At 51.3% G+C, this 19,482-nt stretch overlaps 1 protein-coding gene and 1 long non-coding RNA gene across 6 annotated transcripts; one reads left to right on the top strand and one right to left on the bottom strand.

Moving 5' to 3' along the window:
• Nucleotides 1-4,354: 4,354 nt before the first annotated feature.
• Nucleotides 4,355-10,792, bottom strand: VSIG8 (V-set and immunoglobulin domain containing 8). The gene is made up of 7 exons (XM_033092891.1): nucleotides 10,678-10,792; nucleotides 8,782-8,957; nucleotides 8,176-8,377; nucleotides 7,833-8,054; nucleotides 7,054-7,182; nucleotides 6,583-6,784; nucleotides 4,355-5,728 (listed from the first exon to the last, which is right to left on the bottom strand). The coding sequence occupies exons 1-7, from the start codon at nucleotides 10,769-10,771 to the stop codon at nucleotides 5,461-5,463; spliced, it is 1,293 nt and encodes a 430-aa protein (XP_032948782.1). The 5' UTR covers nucleotides 10,772-10,792; the 3' UTR covers nucleotides 4,355-5,460.
• On the top strand, nucleotides 5,533-16,333 carry LOC117014732 (uncharacterized). Of its 5 annotated transcripts, none has more exons than XR_004421598.1 (6): nucleotides 5,533-5,670; nucleotides 6,596-6,849; nucleotides 7,728-7,863; nucleotides 8,261-8,752; nucleotides 10,757-10,878; nucleotides 16,168-16,297. It is a non-coding gene; the product is annotated as an uncharacterized LOC117014732 (long non-coding RNA). The 5 variants fall into 5 exon arrangements; XR_004421599.1 differs by lacking the exon at nucleotides 7,728-7,863 and adding an exon at nucleotides 7,157-7,327; XR_004421600.1 differs by lacking the exon at nucleotides 7,728-7,863 and having other exon boundaries at nucleotides 16,202-16,333.
• The last annotated feature ends 3,149 nt before the right edge of the window (nucleotides 16,334-19,482 follow it).

Here is a 19,482-nt window from a genome sequence, read left to right as displayed (position 1 = left end):
GAGAAATTTAGAGCTCTTGAAGAGATAGCTGTTGAGAAAGGAAGTTATATAGCCCTGCCCTCAGTAGAAGCCTAGCCTCCTCAGGACAGGCAAAAATAACAAAGTAACCACCATTCCCCCTTATCCCAGAGCAGGGTAGAAACTGGGACAGTAGAACAGGATTTGGCCAATGCCTTTGTGAAGAATCTATGCAGGCCGAGAAAGAGGATAAGAGAGAGCAAGAAAGAGACAGTCAGAGACAGATGGTTACAGGTAAGGCAAACAGCCTTAGCAAAGGAGCTGAAGCGGGTGTCGGCTGGAGCTAGAGCTGGGATTATTGTTGAATCCCAGGGTTTGGAGAGCCATGGAGCCAGTTCATAAAAGTCATGGCAGGAAGGAGCCACAAGGCTTAGGGTGGCATCCAGGCAGGAGAAAGGGGAGGGAAAAAGACTAGGTGGTGTCTATAGGGACTGACAGGAGAAGACAGGGAGGAATTGGGGCCAGTATTGATCAGAAGGAGCTCAGTTCCAAGATTGAGCTGGTTCTCCCAAAAATGTATGTGCTCCCTCTGGGAGGGTCCCCCCTCAGCTTTGGGAGAGCTGTGTGGAGACCCTTCAGGAAGGACTGTACACCTAGAAGGGACTGTCAAGATGAGTGCTACAGGGGGCGCCACAGTGGGCACTGGGCCAAGAGGACAGCAGCGGTAGCCTGAGTGCCAGGAGCTGAGAGCAGTTACACGAGAAAAGGCAGGGAAGTGGCCTTGAGAATTCTGGCAGCTTGTCCCCAATCATGCCTGACTCAGGGACCCTGCCGAACTTGTGTTTCAGGTGCATCTTGTTCTTATTAATTTCACTATTAGTAATGAGGATAGCTGTCAATATTAACATATGCATGTGGATTCTAGGATTCTGAGGCAAGGCCTGGTTCTCCTCCTGCTTCTCTACTTGTTGCTTCCTGGGTTCCTTGCCGCTTCCCCTAGATGGTGAGCTATCTCCAAGTTCATTCTCAAGGCTTCATTCTTCTCGCTCCATCCCTTTCTCTGTGTACCTCCCATTGCCACAGCCTCCACCCCAACCTCTGTGTTAGATTCTTGCCTCCAGACCTGCACTCTGGAGGATAAAATTATATTTTGAGGACTTGGGCTTGGGGTTCAACCATTTACAGAGACACTATCATGTACCAGGCTCTGTAACAAGCACTTCATACAAACTAGTCCTATTACTACTGGGTTTCCCCGAAAATAAGACCGGGTCTTATGTTAATTTTTGCTCCAAAAGACGCATGAGGGCTTATGTTCAGGGGCTATCATCCTGAAAAATCACGCTAGGGCTTATTTTCTGGTTAGGTCTTATTTTGGAGGAAACAGGGTATTCCATTTTACAAATGAAGAAACCGAGGCTTTGGGAGCTTATGAAATCTATGAATCCAGGTCTTTCTGACTCAAAACTGAGGTCTTTTCCTTTGCATATGTGATCATGACTAACTCATATATATTTATTACAAGTTTTCTCCCTCCCTCCTTTCCTATTTTCTCCCCAAGACACCCACATCAGCCCACCATCACCTCAAACTCAACCTCTAAAATAAGCTTGACAGTTTTGCCCCATCCTCTGCTCGATTTCTTGCCTTGTCAAGGGCTTCAGTCTCCTGCCTCGTGCTCAGTGTCCCATCCTTCCCGTCCTTCCAAAATGCATCCAAGAAGACTGCTGAGAGCAAAGGTTACAGAAGGGTGGTAGAAGGCCATCTTGTCCACTGCCCACTGGCAGGCATGGTGAACCACACCCAAATTCTTCCAGATTTCCCAAAGCAACCATTCTCTCCATCTTGCCTGCACAGTCCCATGTCTCTCAACACTCTCTCCGTTCAGCACTTCCTTCCTAATCTAATTACAAGGGACTGAATGGAATCAGCCTTGTTTCCATACACCAGAAATAAATGAAACGATTACTCCAGATGCACTGGCTGGATGCAATGTAAACTCCAGAACAAGGGTATCTCAGGCTCTCACCAGGAGGCTCCATGGGAAGCACAGGGGACAGAGCTAAAGTTGAGACCCAGTTCCTTGCATCTAGACAGGCTACTGCGTAAGCAGTGACTAGGTAATTCTCAAAATTCCTTTGTTTCCAATGAAGCAGGAAAAAAATATTCATCCCTCCCCAGACTCACCCCAATCTAACTGGGCCTAGAGTAACTGAAATGTAATTGGGCAGCATACATGATAATAGTTACTCTAACAGGAGCACATAGAAGGAAATTCATTGGGACTCCATACTACTCATGGTCTTGAGAATTTGGGGCTTAAGAGAAGATGACTAGAGGATGACTTCCTAAACCATGGGGAAGAGATCAGAGAATGAACTGAGTCAGGAAGGACTCAGAATGTCTCTTGAATAGATTTTCCATGGCTGGATGCCAACTTAGGTTGCTGGTGGTTATCAAGGACACACAAATTATCTAAATAATTTTTCATTGACCACAGGAACTAGAATTCAGCTCTCACAAGGCTGGGGAGAGACACAAAAGGCGAAAGTGGGAAGTAGAATGGAGACAACTGACTGTGCTGTTTGTATCTCTATGGAAAAACAGAAAAATCAGGACTGTCCTTGAGATCCCCTCTCCTGAGGCAGCATGTGTGCACACAGCCTCCTGCTGGCCTGGTGGCATGGTCCGCCTAAGTTTTACAAGCCAGTTGTTAAATTAAGCCATTATTAAAAATTAAATTATATAATTTTACAATTAAATAAGCTATATAAAAACAAAGGAGATCAGTATTCAAAATTCATCACTTCCTAATTATCTTACTCTTCACTCCTATCTCAGCTCTCAAGGTTATTGACTTCTACTACGGTATCTGTACATGGAAATACTCCACGGTGGGGTACTACTGCTCATTCGCCAGACTCCACACCAGGGGCATCATGTTGGTAGCCTGAAATCAGCCATGGTAGAGAATTTACATCACAGAAATGGCAAATGTTATAAATCAAGGCTTTCCTGCCTCCTATCCACCCCCACCCCGCTCCCAAAGCCACTGTTAAACATTCACCACAACCAGTGTCCCCCTCTAACTCTGACAAGGTTTCATGCAGGAGAAATAACAAGACCATGGAGTCCCTGAAGCAAAATCCTAGGAACTGAAACTTCCCTCCTTCCACACCCATCAGTGATGACTGTGACGATGACTGCCATCCAGCCTAGAGTGAGGGAACTTCCTTGGCTTCCCTGGTGAGTCACCCTAACAGGAAGTTGTTTCCAGAGTCTCTCTAAAATCTCTCTTGCTGCTTTTTAATGAGCTATTCTTGCCAGAGTCTCGCTGTTCTCACCCTTTAAATGAAGGCTGTCTGAGCATGGCTCCCTGGTTCCTGGAATGGGGAAGGTGATGTCATTTACCCAACCTGTTGGCTAATCAGGTGTCATTTACCCAACCTAATGGCCTGCTGGCTGCCTCCTTCCCTCACCATCTTGCAGGTGGCTGAGACTTGCAGGAGGTTCCTCAGACTGGGAGGGCCCTCTCCAAGTCATCCTACTCAATCCTGCCTTAGGGCAAAAGAGTGCCAGGCCCGGTGTCCTGCAGAAGATCTAACTATCTAACAAGTCATCTTATAGGTGCTCGTAAATGTGTGTAAATAAATGAAGGGATGGATGGTTCCTGCAATTCCCTGCTCCCCTCATTGTTTAATCCCCTCACTCTCTGTAACCCCACCCATCCAAAGAACCCTCATCCCCACTCCAAGACCCTGGATGCCTCCAATATCCACCATTGTCTCTCCTTTTTCTTCCCCAGCTCTATCAAGGCAGAGCCAGCAATGCCATTACCCTTTTGTAAATACCCAAGCCAACTGGAAGGGCTTCCTAGTTATTTATAACCAAGCAGGGTTTCTGGGCTTCCTCAGTTCAGAAAACTGAAACCCAGATACTTTTGAGGTACATCCATACCCCATAATTCATGTGGCCCCGAAACAGAAGCAGGAAGAATTAGGAAGCCTAGCTTCTCTCCTCAAGGGAAAAAGAGGCAAAGAAAGAAGTGCTTGGGCTCTCAACAGGCAGATGACTGGGCAGAAGTAGGTGGAACCTAGTGACCCTGCAGTAGACCCTCAATCCCTAGACCAGACACAGGTGCAGTTGTGTGCCTGTTGCAGCCATCGTTATGGAGTACAACCACTTGGCCCACTAGAAGCAGTGGAATTGGAAACACGATGCTTAGGGCTCCCTAAGAATAGAACTTGGACCAAAGGATAGAAGCTCTATGGGAACCAAAATTGGATTCAATAGAAGGAGCATATCTTTGATAGTCATAGCTTTGATAGTCAGAGGCTACCCTGGGAGGTAGGGTGATGCCACTGGAGGTATTCAAGAAAAGGCTAGAATAACCTCTGTCAGAAATGCTGTAGAAGGAATTCAAATATCAGAGAAACAGCTTGATGTCCTAGAGTCAAACAAGCCTGGATCAAAACCTTGATCAACATACCTAATCCCTCTGAGTCTCAGTTTCTTCATCTGTGTAATGGGATAGCGCACAACTTCATAGGACTAAAGTAACTATTAAATAAGACAAAATATCAGAAAGCACCTAACACTTAGAGGGTGCCCAGCAAATTTCAATCTTCTATGCATTAAAAGGGGGGTTAGGTTAGATGACCTTGAAGGTCTTTCTACCCCAGGGTATGACTCTGAAACCCTTCCTGGTTGTTGAGAGGGAAGGCATACATCTGGGAGAGATAAGAAATCAGGATTGGGTAGATGAGGGCAGGAGGTAAAAGGATGATGAAATGGTCTGGGAACATTCAGAGAGGTCATCCCTGCCAGTCCCTTGTTTCCCCTATCTGACCCTCTGGAATAAAAAAGTGGGATTCTGGATTTAAAATCCAAACCGAGGAGTTTCAATTTCCCCATCTGTGTACTGAAGGAGTAGGATTAGATAGCCCCTTCCAGTTCTCAATGCTACCTATCTGAGGAGGAAATGGTGCAGAAACAATGCGGGACAACAGAAAGCAACGTCCCCCATCCTGGAGCAGAGCCTCCACCAGACTCCATGCCCAACACTTCGTGGAACCACAGCCACCTGTCTCAGGTTTTACCGTTTCTTTATTTTGCTAACACTGCCTCCTCAGAGCCCAGATCTCACACAAAGAACAATTCAATCCTGAACCCCACCCGCCAGGCCCGAAGCCCTCTGCCTTGGCTGGGGACAATGGGCCTCCGCCTCAACCGCTCTCGGACACCTCTTCCTCCTCCTGAAGCCTCAAGGCCCAGGGGAGGTAAAGAGAGCTCCGGGTGGCCTTTCTCTGCCCTTCCCCTCCCCTCCCACTTCCGGGGTAAGGCTCTGCCTCCCCACTCATTTCCCTAGGGAAATGCCTTCAGCCCGCAGCCTTCTGGCAGCCTGGGGCAGGCGGGGTGGGCGCAGCCCGAGCATGTCCCCAGCCTCGGACAGGTAGCCCGCACCCTCCTCCCGCCGGGACACAGTCCGGCGGGCGCGCGCGCTCACACCAACAGTCCGTCCTTGCCCGGTAGCGACCCCTGGGCGCAGTCTGCAGGCTCGGCGCTCGTGACCTTGACGTAGACCCGAGAGGGCCCCGCTTCGCAGGCGGCGGTGCATGGCGCCAGGGCCATGTCCTCCGGTCCGCCGCTGGGCGCAGGCGCGTACTTGCGGCGCAGGGAGCGGCTGACGGTCTGTGTCGGATACCCCAGCAGGTGGGTGACGCGGCTGCCGCGCCCGCTGACCTTACACCCGGGCGCCAGGGCGTCCTCTCTGTGGAGACAACATGCGGGTGGGTGAGCGGGCTCCTCAGCTGCGAGGAGTGGGCCCGGCCTGGCAGAGCACGGGCTCTTGATCATGTCTGGGCTACCGCGCCTCCCTCCCTCGGCGCTTCCTGGCCCGGGCCACTCCGTAGCTAGCGCTGCCTCCACCTACTCTCCTCTCTGCCTCTTCCTGGGCCGGCGACCCTGCAGCAATTCCGGGTCATTCCATCCAACAGACAGAGCTTGTCCACACGTGTCCAGACAGCCTAGGCGCTCTCCAGTCCCCTTCTGATGTTTTCCCACCGGCTTTAATAAGGAGGGGAACTTAGAGTTCCAGAAGGAACTGCTTTTCTGGTTCTTCTTTCCTTAACTAATCCTGATCTTGCCCTGTCCCTCTCATCTCATCTCCTCCCCCTCAATCTTCATCTATTCCTTCATTCCCAGGTCATTGCAATCATTAGCACTACTAGTCTTGTTCTATGTTTATTTTTAGTTTGTTTCTAATATGAGTTATTAGCACTATTGTTGTTAACACTTCTTAAATATACACATCCAGAGTTTTCACCCGTGCAATACAGGGGAAAGGTGGAAAAATACAGGGACTGCCCTCCAGGAGCTTACAGTCTAGACAAGACAGAGTTGTTGCACAGACAGGAGGGAGATGGGGCAGGGAGGAGAGCTGAAGACTGGGCATGGGAAGGGGGAGAGAGAAAAGCCATGCAATGAGTGGCAAGTCGACATGCTGCCGTCCCAGCACTCAGTGGTGATGGCGGCAGGCAGGGTTGGGGTGGCAGGCAGGGGTGAGGAGGGGCCGGGCGCCGGCCCCCTGTTGCACAGCAGCAAGCAGCATGCCTCAGGTTTTACCTGATCTCATTAGCCAGGTCGCTGCAGGCCCCTCCTCCGACCCTGCCGCCATTGCTGTAGCCAAAGGTACCACAGGTGCCACCGCCAGCACCGGCTCCCCCGCAGCAGCAGCAGATGAGTCCCCAGATGCCCACCAGCAGGCAGCCCAGCGCGAGCAAAGAGCCCAGCACTGCGCCGATGATCACGCCTACACGTCGGGAGTCTGTGAAGAGAAAGAGGCACCAGTCAGGTTCTCTGCCGCCTGGCAGGTGCCTGGCTAATCAGGAGGTACCAGGGCGGAGTATCTGTGGAAAAGGGGGGACTGAGGGCCCTGGGACACCCATGTTTCTCCCAGGGCTTTCCAGCTGCCCAAGGCAGAGACCTACACATGAAGCAATGGGCAGGTAAAGCCATCTGAGGCTCCAAAACACAGCCCATGTTCCTCCAGTCCAATCTTCTCAGCCACAGGGCCCTCAGGGCCACTGTACCTACCTGAGACCTTCACCTCCACCACACATACACTGTAGCCCACGTGGTTGGCCACCGTGCACTGATACAGCCCATCATCCTCATGGGAGATGTCCTTCAACACCAGGTCACCATTGTTCAGCAGACCTGAAACTGAAGGAGCAGCAGAGGGCTGTAGTGAGGCAGAGAGACCTGGTATCTGAGAGCTCCACCCCCAGCGTCAAGTGCTGTAGGGTGGGTGATGGAAGGAGGGACACTTCATATGCACACACACACCCAGGTCCACTCCACACTCCAGGTGAGTCACCTTTCCCCTGCTGAAACAGAGAGGCAAGGAAGGATACCTCTGCCAGCAACGGGTCAGAGACACCATTAATTCACCTTAGGGAAATAGGTCCCCTCTCTGAGCCTTGGTCTCCTCCTTTGTACAGTGAGGACAGGGTTAGACCAGAGGAATTCTAAGGCTCTTTCCAGCTCTGATCATCTTTGTTGAACTGTGAGTACTAGCCAGCTTTTCTGTGTGCCAGCAGCTTTGCATCCTTCACCCCATCTAATCTTCACAACCCTCTGAAAGATAGACATTATTATTCCTTTCTCATACATGATGAAACCAAGGCACAGAGAGGTTAAGCCACTTGCTTGAGTCTTGCAGTCAGTCAGTGGTCCAGCCAAGACTTAAGCCCAGCTGTCTACCTTAGACAGGAGTTCTAGGTTTGACTTGGTGCCACTGATGACCTAGAGAAGCCGTAGCCGTACTCCTGATCTTCTGCTCATCCCACCCTCCTCTCCTGGGTCCCCCTCACCTTGATTTATGGAGCTGTGGAAGGACTCCTGGTAAGTTAGCTCAGAGTGAAAGCTGTGCTGGGAATGGTAGGACCCAGCACGGTAGGGGTGGATATGTCCGCTGATCTTGGCCCACTTGTAGGAGAGAGGTGGGGTGCCCCCATTAGCAAAGCACTTCAGCACCACGTCATTGCCATGTGCCACGTGGCCCTCAGACCAGCACACAGGCACTGCAGGCCGAGCTGCAGGGAAGCAGGCTATTGTGAGCTAGGCCCAGCCAAGAGGCAGAGCCAGGCTCAGAGTGGCCAAGCCGCCTTGGCTCTGAAGTCTAAGGAAGGGGAGCCCAGAGGAGCCTGGCCATACCTTGGACGGTGACAATGACCTTCCGGGTTGCCATGGTGGTCTTCTTCACCCGGCACTCATAGGTGGCTGTGTCTGATACCTGCAGGTTCATGAGGTTGATGGAGGCATCATACTGGCTGGGATCTGAGGCTGCAAAGCGGACCCTCTGCTGCAAATGGGGGAGGTTGCCATGGTTGATCCTCTTGTCCTGGTAACTAAGGAACTGTGAAGAAGAGAAGAAAACAGCTGGTGAGACAGCAGAGCCAAGGAAGGTCATGTGGATTGGCTGCCTTGGGCAATTCATCCAACTCTGAGACTCACTTTTCTCAGCTGAAAATGAGAATGATGATCCCTGACCCACTGACTTCTTACAAAATGGGTGGGATCAGATAAGACCAAGTATTTTGGAAAGCATAAGATCAGGCTGGGAACTTCTTGAAGGCAGGTGCCATCCCTTTGGAGTAACTGCAGAGCTCTCATTCCCTATTGCTCCGTTCCACGAGAGGCCATGGGGGAAGTTCAAGGTCTTGGTTTCCTTATTTGCCCTCCTCCCCTCAGAGTGTTGGCTGCCCACCAGGTAGACACCATGGAGTAAGAGGTAAGGGGAACACTGTGTCCGGCACTTACCACATTCTCCCGATGTGAGGGGTCTGAATTGACCTGCATCCACTCAATGTCCAGCCCACTGGGACCATAGTCCTCAGGGTCCAGAATGTAGGGGCAGCCCAGTCTCACATTGTCACCTTCCGCCAGGTACAGCACCTCCTGGCCATCCCCATTAATGCGCACAGCAGACAGCAGTGCTAGGGGAAGGACAGGACAGGTAGGGTGAGGGGAGCAGAACCAGAGCTTGGGTGGTCAGCTTCAGCCTCTCCCTCCACCATTCTCTATCAGCAGCAACCCAGGCTTAGTGGGGGTTCCACAGGGAGGAGGGGCTGCTCCGAGTATGTGTCTGTGTGTGTGCATGAACAGTATATGCATGTATGCATGTCTGTGCACACTTGTGTCTATATGTCTATATTCTATGCTGTGTAGGATTGCATCTGAATCCTGTTTGTGTGTGTGTGTGTGTGTGTGTGTATATATATATATATATAGCTGTTAGATATGCTTGTACATATGCATGATTGTATATGCATGTATATGCATGCACACGTGTACATGTGTGCTTATGAGTATTTGTGGCTGCATACATGTAATGTAAGGATACTCATGCCATGACCAGGTAAGGTGTCTACTTTTATATTTACATGATTTTGTGTGTGTGTGTATGCATGCGCACGAATGCAAACACACATACACATACACACGGAACACATAGAGCAGTTAAATGCTCTGATGGAGGATCCTGGCTGGTTAAAAGCTGCCTGTCTGGACCAAATGAGGTGCTCCTATCTGGAGTCAGGCATATGGACACCATGGCCTCTGGGGTCCCTTTCCCAGCCCAAGGAGTAAAAGACTGGAGGTGTTTTTATATGTCTTGTGTATGACAGTACATGTCTGTGGCTGTATGCCTATGTGACAGCATGTGCCTGGTTGTGTCAGTGCTCTGAGTGATAGTGCTTTCCTGTGTTTGACTGTGACCAGGCTGTGTTCGTATGACATGAATGATGGTGCGTGCCTGGGACTGTGGCCACATGCATCTGTAGGACAGTGTGAACATTGTGTGATGAAGTGTGGCAGTGTGGACTTTGAGTCCTGCCCTCGTGTGATTGTATGGCTTGGGTATAACCACCCCCACATGCTCACTCCAATTGAGACCCCTCCCACTGCTGCCAGCCTGCTCCACTGAGTCAGCCTGGGTGAGGAGCTGGCATCTGGAAGCTCAGCACTGGGCCCCTCTGCCTCCCTACTCTAAAGCTCCAGCAAGTACCAGCCCCAACCATTTGGACCTAAAGGGGAACAGAATAGCGGTATGTACCCAGGGCCGCAACCTTGGCAAGCTCTGACTCCCAGTCTTCTGAACCCTCTCCACCCCCAGACCCCTCACCTAGCCCTGCTCCCTCTCCTGCATTCCTCACTGAAAGTCAGCAGGTCCTTTGGAGTTTTAGCCCCTGGTCTCAGCAACTCATCCTACTCTGCCCTTCTCTGACTCTTTTTTAGCATCATCTTCACACTTAAGAGAGTGTCTCACACACACAGTTATACACTGTCACAGCCAAACACATCAATACATAGATACTCTTACAAGCCTTCAAAATGCAAGTACGTATTATGCAGTCCCACCTTCTTACACCCAGATGCTGTCAGATCCATACGGACACACATCTGTACACAAACAGGTCCAGATTAATCTGGAAGACACGCCCACTGCACACTCAAGTCCACTCATTCAAGACGAGACATGCAGAAGTTTAGCCTGGCTCTAGAAAGCCAGCAGGCACACTTCCTACACCCCCAACAGCTCACCCCCACTGAACTTGCCCTCCAGAACACTGTCTGGGCTGTCAGCCATGGTCTAACCCCACAAGACTTCAGGGGGACCTAGAGCAGGCAGGCTAGCTACTGGGGCTCTAACGGGACCTGGTGGTGCCTCCTCCATCCCCAGGCCAAGAGAACTCCAGCTCATTCCTGAGATAAGAATCCTGATGCTATCTTCCAGATCCTGGGGCAGCATAAGGCAAACCAGGGATGAGCCAGAACTCAGCAGACAGCAGAAGCTCCACCCTGAGGAAGGTCTCCTGTAAGCAACCCACAAACAGAGGAATCTCTTCACATCCAGGGGTAAGTATTCAGGGAAGGGGGCTTGGGGAAGCAGGACAAAGCTGGAAGAAGAGTGCTTCCACCCTGCACTAGACTAAGTATCTTCCATTGTCCCAGGTCAGGGAGCCTCACCCTAGCCTTTCAATCTTCCTAAAACTTTCTCAACCTCCTCCTAAGGGCTCCAGCCTTTCTGTACCCCTTCACTCTCTTGGGGAAGTTCTTCCTGGTGTCTCACTCTGTTTCCTCTTGCTGTGGCACTGAGGAAGTACTCCCAGGGAACGTGAGAAAAAAGAGAGGCTGGAGAGAGGGAAGAAGGCCAGCGTGGTCGAGAGAGCTGGGCAGGGAGACGTGGTGAGAGAAAGGGAAATCAGTGAGATCCAAGGAAGAGAGCAGTGGTGACTCATTGTCTTCCCACAAAAGGACCAGGGGCTGCACACCCTCTGCAGGGTCTCACCTCAAAAGCAGTGTCTAGTCTCAGCTTGTAAATGCTTTGTGAATTTTCAGCTTGCTTCCAGAGCTACTAACCTTCCTCTGGAAGTGAGGGAGGGGAAGGGAAGGTAGTGAAGAAAGGTAGCCGCCACAAGAGTACAAGAGGGTATTGGGGCATAAATACACACAGCACACACCCAGGACATAAGCCACACACATGGAGATGTCCCAGCTCTCACCAGAGGGTGTTGCAGATGTCCTGCTGTAAACACAATCATTCACACACGTACGCACACACACACACACACACACACACACACACACACACACATATTCTCACACTAACACACACAACAGCTGAAAATACTCCCACCTCCACAAACTCCTCCACCTCATTCCCTCACCCCCAATCCAGATCCCACGGGACTCTCAGAGCCATTTCCAGCAATGCCCACAAAGAATGGCCCTTGCTGGGACTTGCCCAAACCTGGGCAGGTAGCCATGACATCCAACCTGAGCCCTACCCTCAAGGTGTGCCCCAGTGGGGTAAGAGGATTCTGGGAGTTACCATCCCCACCTCTCCTCGGGCCTCATCTAGGTAGGGGAACACCACCCTGGAACTCTCACAACACGGGGGCCTGGAGTGGGGGTCTCAGGCCCAGGCTTTCACTGGCTAAGCTGGGAGTAGCCAATTAGACCACAACAGCCAGAAACTTCTTGAAGCAGCTCCCTGCGCTGGGCTCTGGCCTGGGGGTGGGAAAAGGGCCCTCCCGCTGGAATACAAACACATTGGTGAAAAGGGCTCCTCCAACGTCCCCACCCAGCTATGCTGCTCTCCTGACCATCCACCCCACCCCCAGTTCCTGCAGCTATGTACTCCCAGTCACAGCACTGCATGTACGTGCGAGCCCCACAGTGAGGAGCCATCAAAGACACGTGCCCCAAACTTTAAGACCAAGGGTCTCCTGGGGAGAGGCCCCTTGGCAATATCCAAACCTGGGTGGCAGGAGGGCAAGGGTGGGCTGCGCCCTGCCAGGGCATCTCAGACTACCACTTAGGCTCCTCTGTGTTCCCCTTGCTGCCCCTTTCCCTCCCCATCTGGCGTCGTGCAGACATCCCTGCCTGATGCCCAGACCCATACCTGGGCTCAGGCACACGAGTAGAAGGTAGTATGCTCCTCGAACTCCCATGTCTCTAGGCTCGGTGTTTCCTCCGCCTGGGCTGGGTATCCCTGGGCTGGTAGTGGTGGGTATGTGGGGACGGGTGGAGGGAGGGGGATCTGAAGGCCCAGCACTGCCCAGGGTGGCAGGAAGGTCCAATGAGTACCCAGCTGGGGAGCAGCCGGAGTTATTTCTATGGGAGGGAGGGGGCCTGGTCCCCGCCCTGGGGAGGAGTCCCAAAAGCCCTAATTATCGGGGTGTCAGAGTGACCTACCCAGGCATTACCCAGCTGTCAGCCAAGCTCTTCCCTATCCTGAGAGTGGGGCAGGGCGGCCAGGGGGACTTGTAATTAGGCACCTCTTAAACTTCCACTTCCTCCTGGCCCCATCCTCAGGTGACAAGTCACCCCATTTTATGACGTCCACAGAGCTCCCCTCACCACTCAGTTTTGTTGCCTTCTTCCCCTGGGGAAATAGAAGAGGAAGGAGAAGCCAGCCTTGAGGAAGAAGGGTGCCCAGGCCTTGAAGGGTTAACACTGACCCCAGGGCACAGAGGTCTGGCACAGTTTCCAAATCTTGCCCCCTCCTATCCATGATCCTCTGAGGGACACACCTCCTGCCCAGAGGACTGTGGGAAGGGGCACAAAGGAAGGGGACACTGGGGCTGGAGGGAAGACTCAAGGAGATGAAAGAGACCCAGGAAAGGCCAGCCCACCTTCCCCCTGATGCCTCCAGCCCTTCAAAAGGAATCAGGCCTTCAGAACTGAATGAGGGAGGGAAGATGTGTGTTGGGGATCAGGATCTTCTCTTGGCTGCCCCCTCTGGAGCTGTGCCCCCCAACCATACCTGATGCAAGGTCATCCTCGAATGTAGGGGATCCATGGGAGCTGGGGGTGTTATGAGGATGCAGCCCCACCTCCCACACAGAACTAAAACCAGTTCAGTGAGGCCTGAGGGGAGAAGGACCAGGGCGTGTAGAGGGAGTGTGGTGAGTGGATGGGTGGGTGAAGGGATGTTGCAGAGAATAGCACCAGGAGGGCCAGGGAAGGGGGTGTGCCTCTGTGTGTGTATACCCGCTCACTATAGCATGCCACCTTTCTGCTGAGAAGTGCTAAGCCCGCTGTGTGCACTTCTTTTAGGGACTGCTTAGTGTTCTCATTTCTGTGAACAGGAAGGGAAACCAAGGACCCTCATAACCTGGACTGCTCGTCAGGGTGATTAAGCCATCAAGGTCTGGGCAGATTGGAATTGGGATGGGAGGCTCCTAGCTGGCAGAGGGAGGAAGCAGAGGGTCAAGCCTTGCTGGTTGGTTTAGGGGGTCCCAGAACAGGCCTCGAGCCTCCCTTTGGCTCCAGAAGACATGGGCCTGGCATTGGGCACGGGATAGGTAGGAGAAAGAGTCTTGTGGAGAGTGATGGAGCTCAGGGATGCTGCCAGGGCCCACCCCTCCAGGAAAAATAAGACGAAGCAATAAGGAAGCACAAGGAGTCTATACGTTCCAAACCTCTCCACCCATACTCCCAACAATAACAGGGTGCTCTGGGATCCCATCAGATGTACACAATGAATATCCTCATTTCCTTATTTCTTTTGAGGTTTATGGGATTGCCCTGAACAATCTAGAGAGCAGGGATCATTATGCCCATTTTACAGATAGGGAACAGAGGCCTGAAGAAACATGAGGATTCAGCCAGGTGATGCTGCTGGGGTCTGACTAAGTGGGGGACATCTAGGCATCCTGATGTTGTCAGTCCAGAGTGCTCTAAGAAAAGGGCTTGGTGACCCTATAGGTTAGTAGACACACCCATTGGAAAAAAACACGAAAGTCAGTGATGGGTGGCAGGGAGAACAGGTGGGACCAGGAAGAGGGAGACTGAAAAGAAAGGAGTAAGGCTAGGTTAAACTGAAGTGTATGGTTGTAGTTTAATTGGGTTCTACATTTCAGCTAATGTTAGAGTTGGGTAAAGGCTTGATTAAGGTTGGGGTGAAGGCTGGGGTTAGTCAGTTGGAATTATGAATGAGGTTGAGGTCAGATTTCAGGTTGGGATGAGAATTAAGGTTGAGATTAGGGTTACCATAACAGCTAGAACTGAGACTAGGGTTGATAGCCAGGATCCACTTATGAGAAAGAATAGGGTTTTAATTTCATTTACAGTTATGCTTGAGAATGCAGTTATAGCTCAATTGAAGACTGGGTGAAGTGAAAATTGATTTAGGTTTGAGTTTCGGATTTGAGTTAGAATAGACTGTGGTTAGAACATGGGTTAAAGTTATATGGGCAAGAAGATTCATGGGGATCAAAAATGAGGCTTTATTTATGATATATAAAGAAAGACCTCAGCTTCCATCTGCTAAATCCAAGTTTAACAAGAATTTTCATCCCTGTGCTTAGGGAGTATACCGATAGCATATGTTGATTGGGGACCCAACATTTGGGGGAGAGTTGCAAATACGTATGAGTTCATCTGAGGGGTATGAAGCAATTTAATCCCATGACAAATGTAACCTCTGAAGTCCTGCTCCACGACCTTAGCTCAGCACAGATCACACTCCCTAAAAGGGATCTGGGGAGGGACACAGGAAGCTATTAGCAATGAGTGGGGCTCTGACGCCAAATTAAACTAGAAGATGAGGTCCATCAGAAGCAGTTTTACTGTTGTGGGGGTAGATGGGGTCCTGGTTTTGGAGTCTAGGAGGTGGGAGCTGGGGGAGACTGAGGGCCTAGGTGCTCCCAGAGGAATAGTCACTTTTGAGGGCTCCACAGTGGCCTCTCCAAGACTTAAAAGGAAGTTACACTGTTGCTCTCCTCTGACCCACTGAAAGCTAATTGCCACCTCCTTGCAATTTGGGGCCCATAAAAGAAGCTGTCAGCCTTCCTGCCTTGTGCCGGGTTTGGGGGGTAGAGTGGTGGAGTAAGGGCACTGGGCATCAGCTTAGTTTTCATAGCATAGGTCTAGCTCACGGCCCATGTTTCTCTCTGAGCTTCATCTTCAACAGAGGAAGAGGGCCCACTCCTGGGAGGACCCTATCCCAGTTCCTCCCTCTCTTTTTCCTTCACCCAGTCTCTACCCCAACCATCCCATTTCCCCACCCACTTCCTTTCAGGTCCCATAAAGGTCTGGACAGATTCAGACTATTGGGGTTCCTTCTGTGCCTCCAGGGCAAAACAGTGATTACTGAGAGGCAGGGGAACACAAATTTTCAAAAAGGCCTCTTGCTTTTTCCCTGAGAAATTCATAGCTCTCCGGGGGAGAATGGCCGCTCTTTTGTGCATAAGCCCCAGTTTGGCTTGTATATGTTTCTATTCTAAGACAGAAATTCAAACAGAGGCTTAGAAAGCAGTGAACAGAGACAAAGGAGGGAAGAGACAGGTCAAAGACCCAGGGACTGCTTCTGAGATGACGTGCAGCTCCACCTCAGAACATTTGGGGGAAGGACAGGCAGAGGCGTTGGCCCACCTACTCTTCCTCCAAAGTGCCCTTAACAGCAACTCCACACAACCCCTGTAGGCCATGCCCTCACCTGCCCAGACCATCCCTCCAGCCCCCAATGCCCTGGCCTCAGGCTCCCATCTCCCCTCCTCTATCACCCTCCCTCTGTAACTTGACCCTTTCTAAACTACACACACACACACACACACACACACACACACAGAGTCAGCAGGCTCCTTAGCAACTCTCCCAAGTCCCCTTGTAGACCAGGCTCACCCCTGCAACCTTCAGGAGTGAGCAGCGGACCCCTGGAATGGTCATGCAGAGAAAGCCTGAGGAACGGTGTGGGAGGAGGAGTCATGAACAGCACGGAATTGGCAACTTGCTAAGTCTCAGAGAGGACAGACAAGGCACTATGAGGACACAGTCTCGGAGAAGCCAGGGAGTCACTGCAGCTGCTGCCTCAGTGAAGGTTTCGGATTGGAGGACTACCAGGTGAGGCCATGCTTAGACAAGAACAGTGTGGTCTTATAGGTGGTACCGGTGGTGTAATGGGAGAATGTTGAGTTCAGCTGAGGAAGGGCTAGAGTTAGAGAGAGAGAGAGAGATGAGAGCCATGTGTGGGGTTCTGTTTCAGGATCTGGGTTGGAGTTAGAGACTGAGGTCCCGATCTGGGCTGGCAGGCAAGAATTTCAGACACATGTGACCCAGGGACTCAGTCTTCCCAAGCCTTGGCAATTCCTACTGGTCCACCTCAGAAGAAGAGGGGATGCCAGGAGAGAGCCTGGATATGCCCACATGAGTGATATCCTACAGCTGACCTAGACTCATAAGAGCAAACTGCACTGAAATGGTCCCTATCACTGAAAGGAGTGGCTTAACCCACTACTATGTCAGCAGAGCACCACAGCAAAGCAAAGCGTGGTTGATTAAATGTTATGAACTGAACTGTTTTCAAGAGAACAATGAAGGAAAGAAGAATTTCTTGTAAAGAGTGTGTGAATTCCTGATGACAGACCTGAAGAATTAAGAGACCCTGGAGATCAAAGAGATCTTCTCCTCAACACGATCAACCATATCCTGCAGAACCTTCATCCATTCAGCAAATCCATTCAGCCTTGCACTAGGGCCTGGGGAGCAGCGACTAATGAAACAGGGTCTGTCCTTCTAGAGCACCCAGTAGGGGAGACAGACAGGGTAGGGGCGCCAACCCTTTATTCCAGAATGATGAGGTATGGTAATCAAAGCAGGGCCCCTGACCTGATGGAAAGGACGTTTAAACAGAGATGAAGGATATCTGAAGATGTTCTGGGAGAATTGAGAGTGGAGAGAGGTAGCCAGAGAAATACTTCGGTCCTTGGGAAATAAACCAGGGCCCTGCTAGAGACCACAGAGAGAAATCAAGAGAGACAGCTGATGGTTACTTTTGGACTGAGGAGGAAAAATCCTTGAGAACTGAACCTTGGGGACCTTCTACCCAATCCACTAGAGCACTCACTGTTGTCAGAGCCAGGCCTTCAGGATGTACTAGGCAACTAAGATCTACCTGGACCATGTGCATGTTTGTATGTGGAGAGAGAGACCTTGTGATGGATTCATATGTCCACTGGGACTCTGACCATTGAATTTATAGAAATAAAATTTGCCTTTGATTCTGCCATCTGGATTCCCTAACATATATCCACAGTGGGGAACTGGTCACCCTTAGCCCCCAGGGCAGCCCTAGGCCTGCCTGGCCTTCCTCGCTGTTGCCAGGGAAGTATGTGGGAGCTGGCAGACAGCAGAGCTAAGCCGGTTGTGTGTCTGCTTCAGAACCTTCCCCACTAAGCCTGTCCTGACCAGCCTTCCCTCTGCTCTCCATGTTTGTTTCCTGTTGCCTAGACACTGGGAGAGGGGAAGGAGTGTGGGGAAGGTAGTGCCAGAGGGGGCAGGGCTCAGAAGCAACACAGCGTGGTCAGGGTTGGAGAGCAACATGCCTAGCCCAATGGATAAAGTGGGAGGTTCCCCGTTTTCCCTGTCTTCCACCCTCTGACAACCTACTCACCTCTCCCCAAAAAATAATGCTCAGAAGAGCTCTGTTTCCAGAACTTTGGACACTTGCCCACATGGGGCAGGCTGTACAGGAGCTGGGGGAGGAGCTATCTGAAGGGGCTTTGTGTAAAAAGAGCCTGGACTTGTTTAGTGTGGTCCCAAAGAACTGGGGCCTCACAGTGGATGCACAGGAAGATATATATTGACTCAGTATTAAGAACTTTCTGAGCATCAGGGCTGATCTGAGATGGTTTGGGTTGCTTTGTGAGGTAATGAGCACCCTGCATCTCAGGTATGCAAGCTCAGACTGTTCAACCATTTGATTAGAGATTACAAAGGAGATTCAAGCACCAGAGGGTCCTTGAGGTCCCTTCCAGCTTTGAGATTCTATGATTTAGTGCTTACCTCCACTAGTCCAGGGACAAACAGTTTTTCCCCAGGGGCCATGAAGAAAAGCTTAGCTCTGGGCAGTTTTTCCTGCTCCCCACTCCCACCCACCCCCTTGATTCCCCTTTCCAGGCGTCTCCTGAGAAAGCCATCCCAAATCTCAACCCTATTCCTGTCCCAGCCTCAAAGTTATCAAAAGTGATTGAAATGAGAGTTACCCTTCTCCCAAGAGGATGTGAAGAATGCAGGAAGGCATGCAGTGCTTGCACTGCAAGGAGAACATCCCAGCTCAGAGGATGGATGGGAGCTAAGACAGAGGAAAGTCTAAGCTATTTAAAGCCAGTCAAATCGAGAATAACTTAGCCTTTTCGGGGACTCTAGATTTCTATGATGTTGGAAATGAGCTTCTTCTAGGTAACCTTGGTGTGATTTGCTAGTATCTCTCTCAGATTATGGGAGGGAAAGGGAATGGGGGTGTGGTGGGGCGGTCACCTAGGAAACAGCCTAGGATAGGGAAGAGACCTCTCGTCTGGAGTGAGCCCTCCCCACGCCCCAGCTCTTCCCCAGGCCCTCGCTCTGCAGAAGCAGCAGTCAGGATGGATAAGAGTGAGGAACTCTATGGGTTCCACACTCAAACTCCTTGTCTGAGACTCCAGCGTCTCCCCCCGCCACCACTGTCAACTAAACAGCTGCCACCCTTCTTCACCCCAAAAGCCCTGTCTGGTTTTGAACTCTCTGAGCCCCTTTCATCTGAGCCCAATCAAAGTGCTTTTACTGAGACCAATTAATGCCCAGCTGTGACCCAAGTCACATATGTGGATACTGAGGCTTTCAGGGGTGCTGGAGAACATCCGTGCACCCCACTGATTCAAGGACAGCCTCGCTCAGCCACCAGGACAGGCTACTGAGTCATGACCAACTGGAGCTGCTGCTTTGGCAGGTGCAAAGGTTCTGAAACACCCTCCAAGCCACAGCAGAGCATGATGCAGACAGCAGGCACATGTGGGCAGGTGCGTCATGGATCCCAGCCAGGAGCCAGGGGACGTGTGCTCAGGAGGCCGCTGCCTGCAGACCTGATTCAATGCTCCAAAGTAGAGCCCAACCACTGGATTTCCCAGGCTACACTAGTGCATTCTGGCATTGCAAGGAGAGGAAAACCCAGGAGGCAGAAGAAAGAGGTGGAAGCCA

Source organism: Rhinolophus ferrumequinum, chromosome 22 (genome assembly GCF_004115265.2).
Source record: "Rhinolophus ferrumequinum isolate MPI-CBG mRhiFer1 chromosome 22, mRhiFer1_v1.p, whole genome shotgun sequence".
In the NCBI taxonomy this organism is placed as follows: domain Eukaryota; kingdom Metazoa; phylum Chordata; class Mammalia; order Chiroptera; family Rhinolophidae; genus Rhinolophus; species Rhinolophus ferrumequinum.
Note: the sequence above shows the minus strand (reverse complement) of the source record. Positions and strands in the feature narration are given on the sequence as shown.

Coding starts and splice junctions, on each gene's coding strand:
- VSIG8 (XM_033092891.1), bottom strand. CDS start 10,771: ATGCTGCCCCAGGATCTGGAAGATAGCATCAGGATTCTTATCTCAGGA. Junction 8,378..8,781: donor CCTCACATCGGGAGAATGTG/GTAAGTGCCGGA, acceptor TCTTCTTCACAG/TTCCTTAGTTACCAGGACAA. Junction 6,785..7,053: donor GGTGGAGGTGAAGGTCTCAG/GTAGGTACAGTG, acceptor TTCTCTTCACAG/ACTCCCGACGTGTAGGCGTG.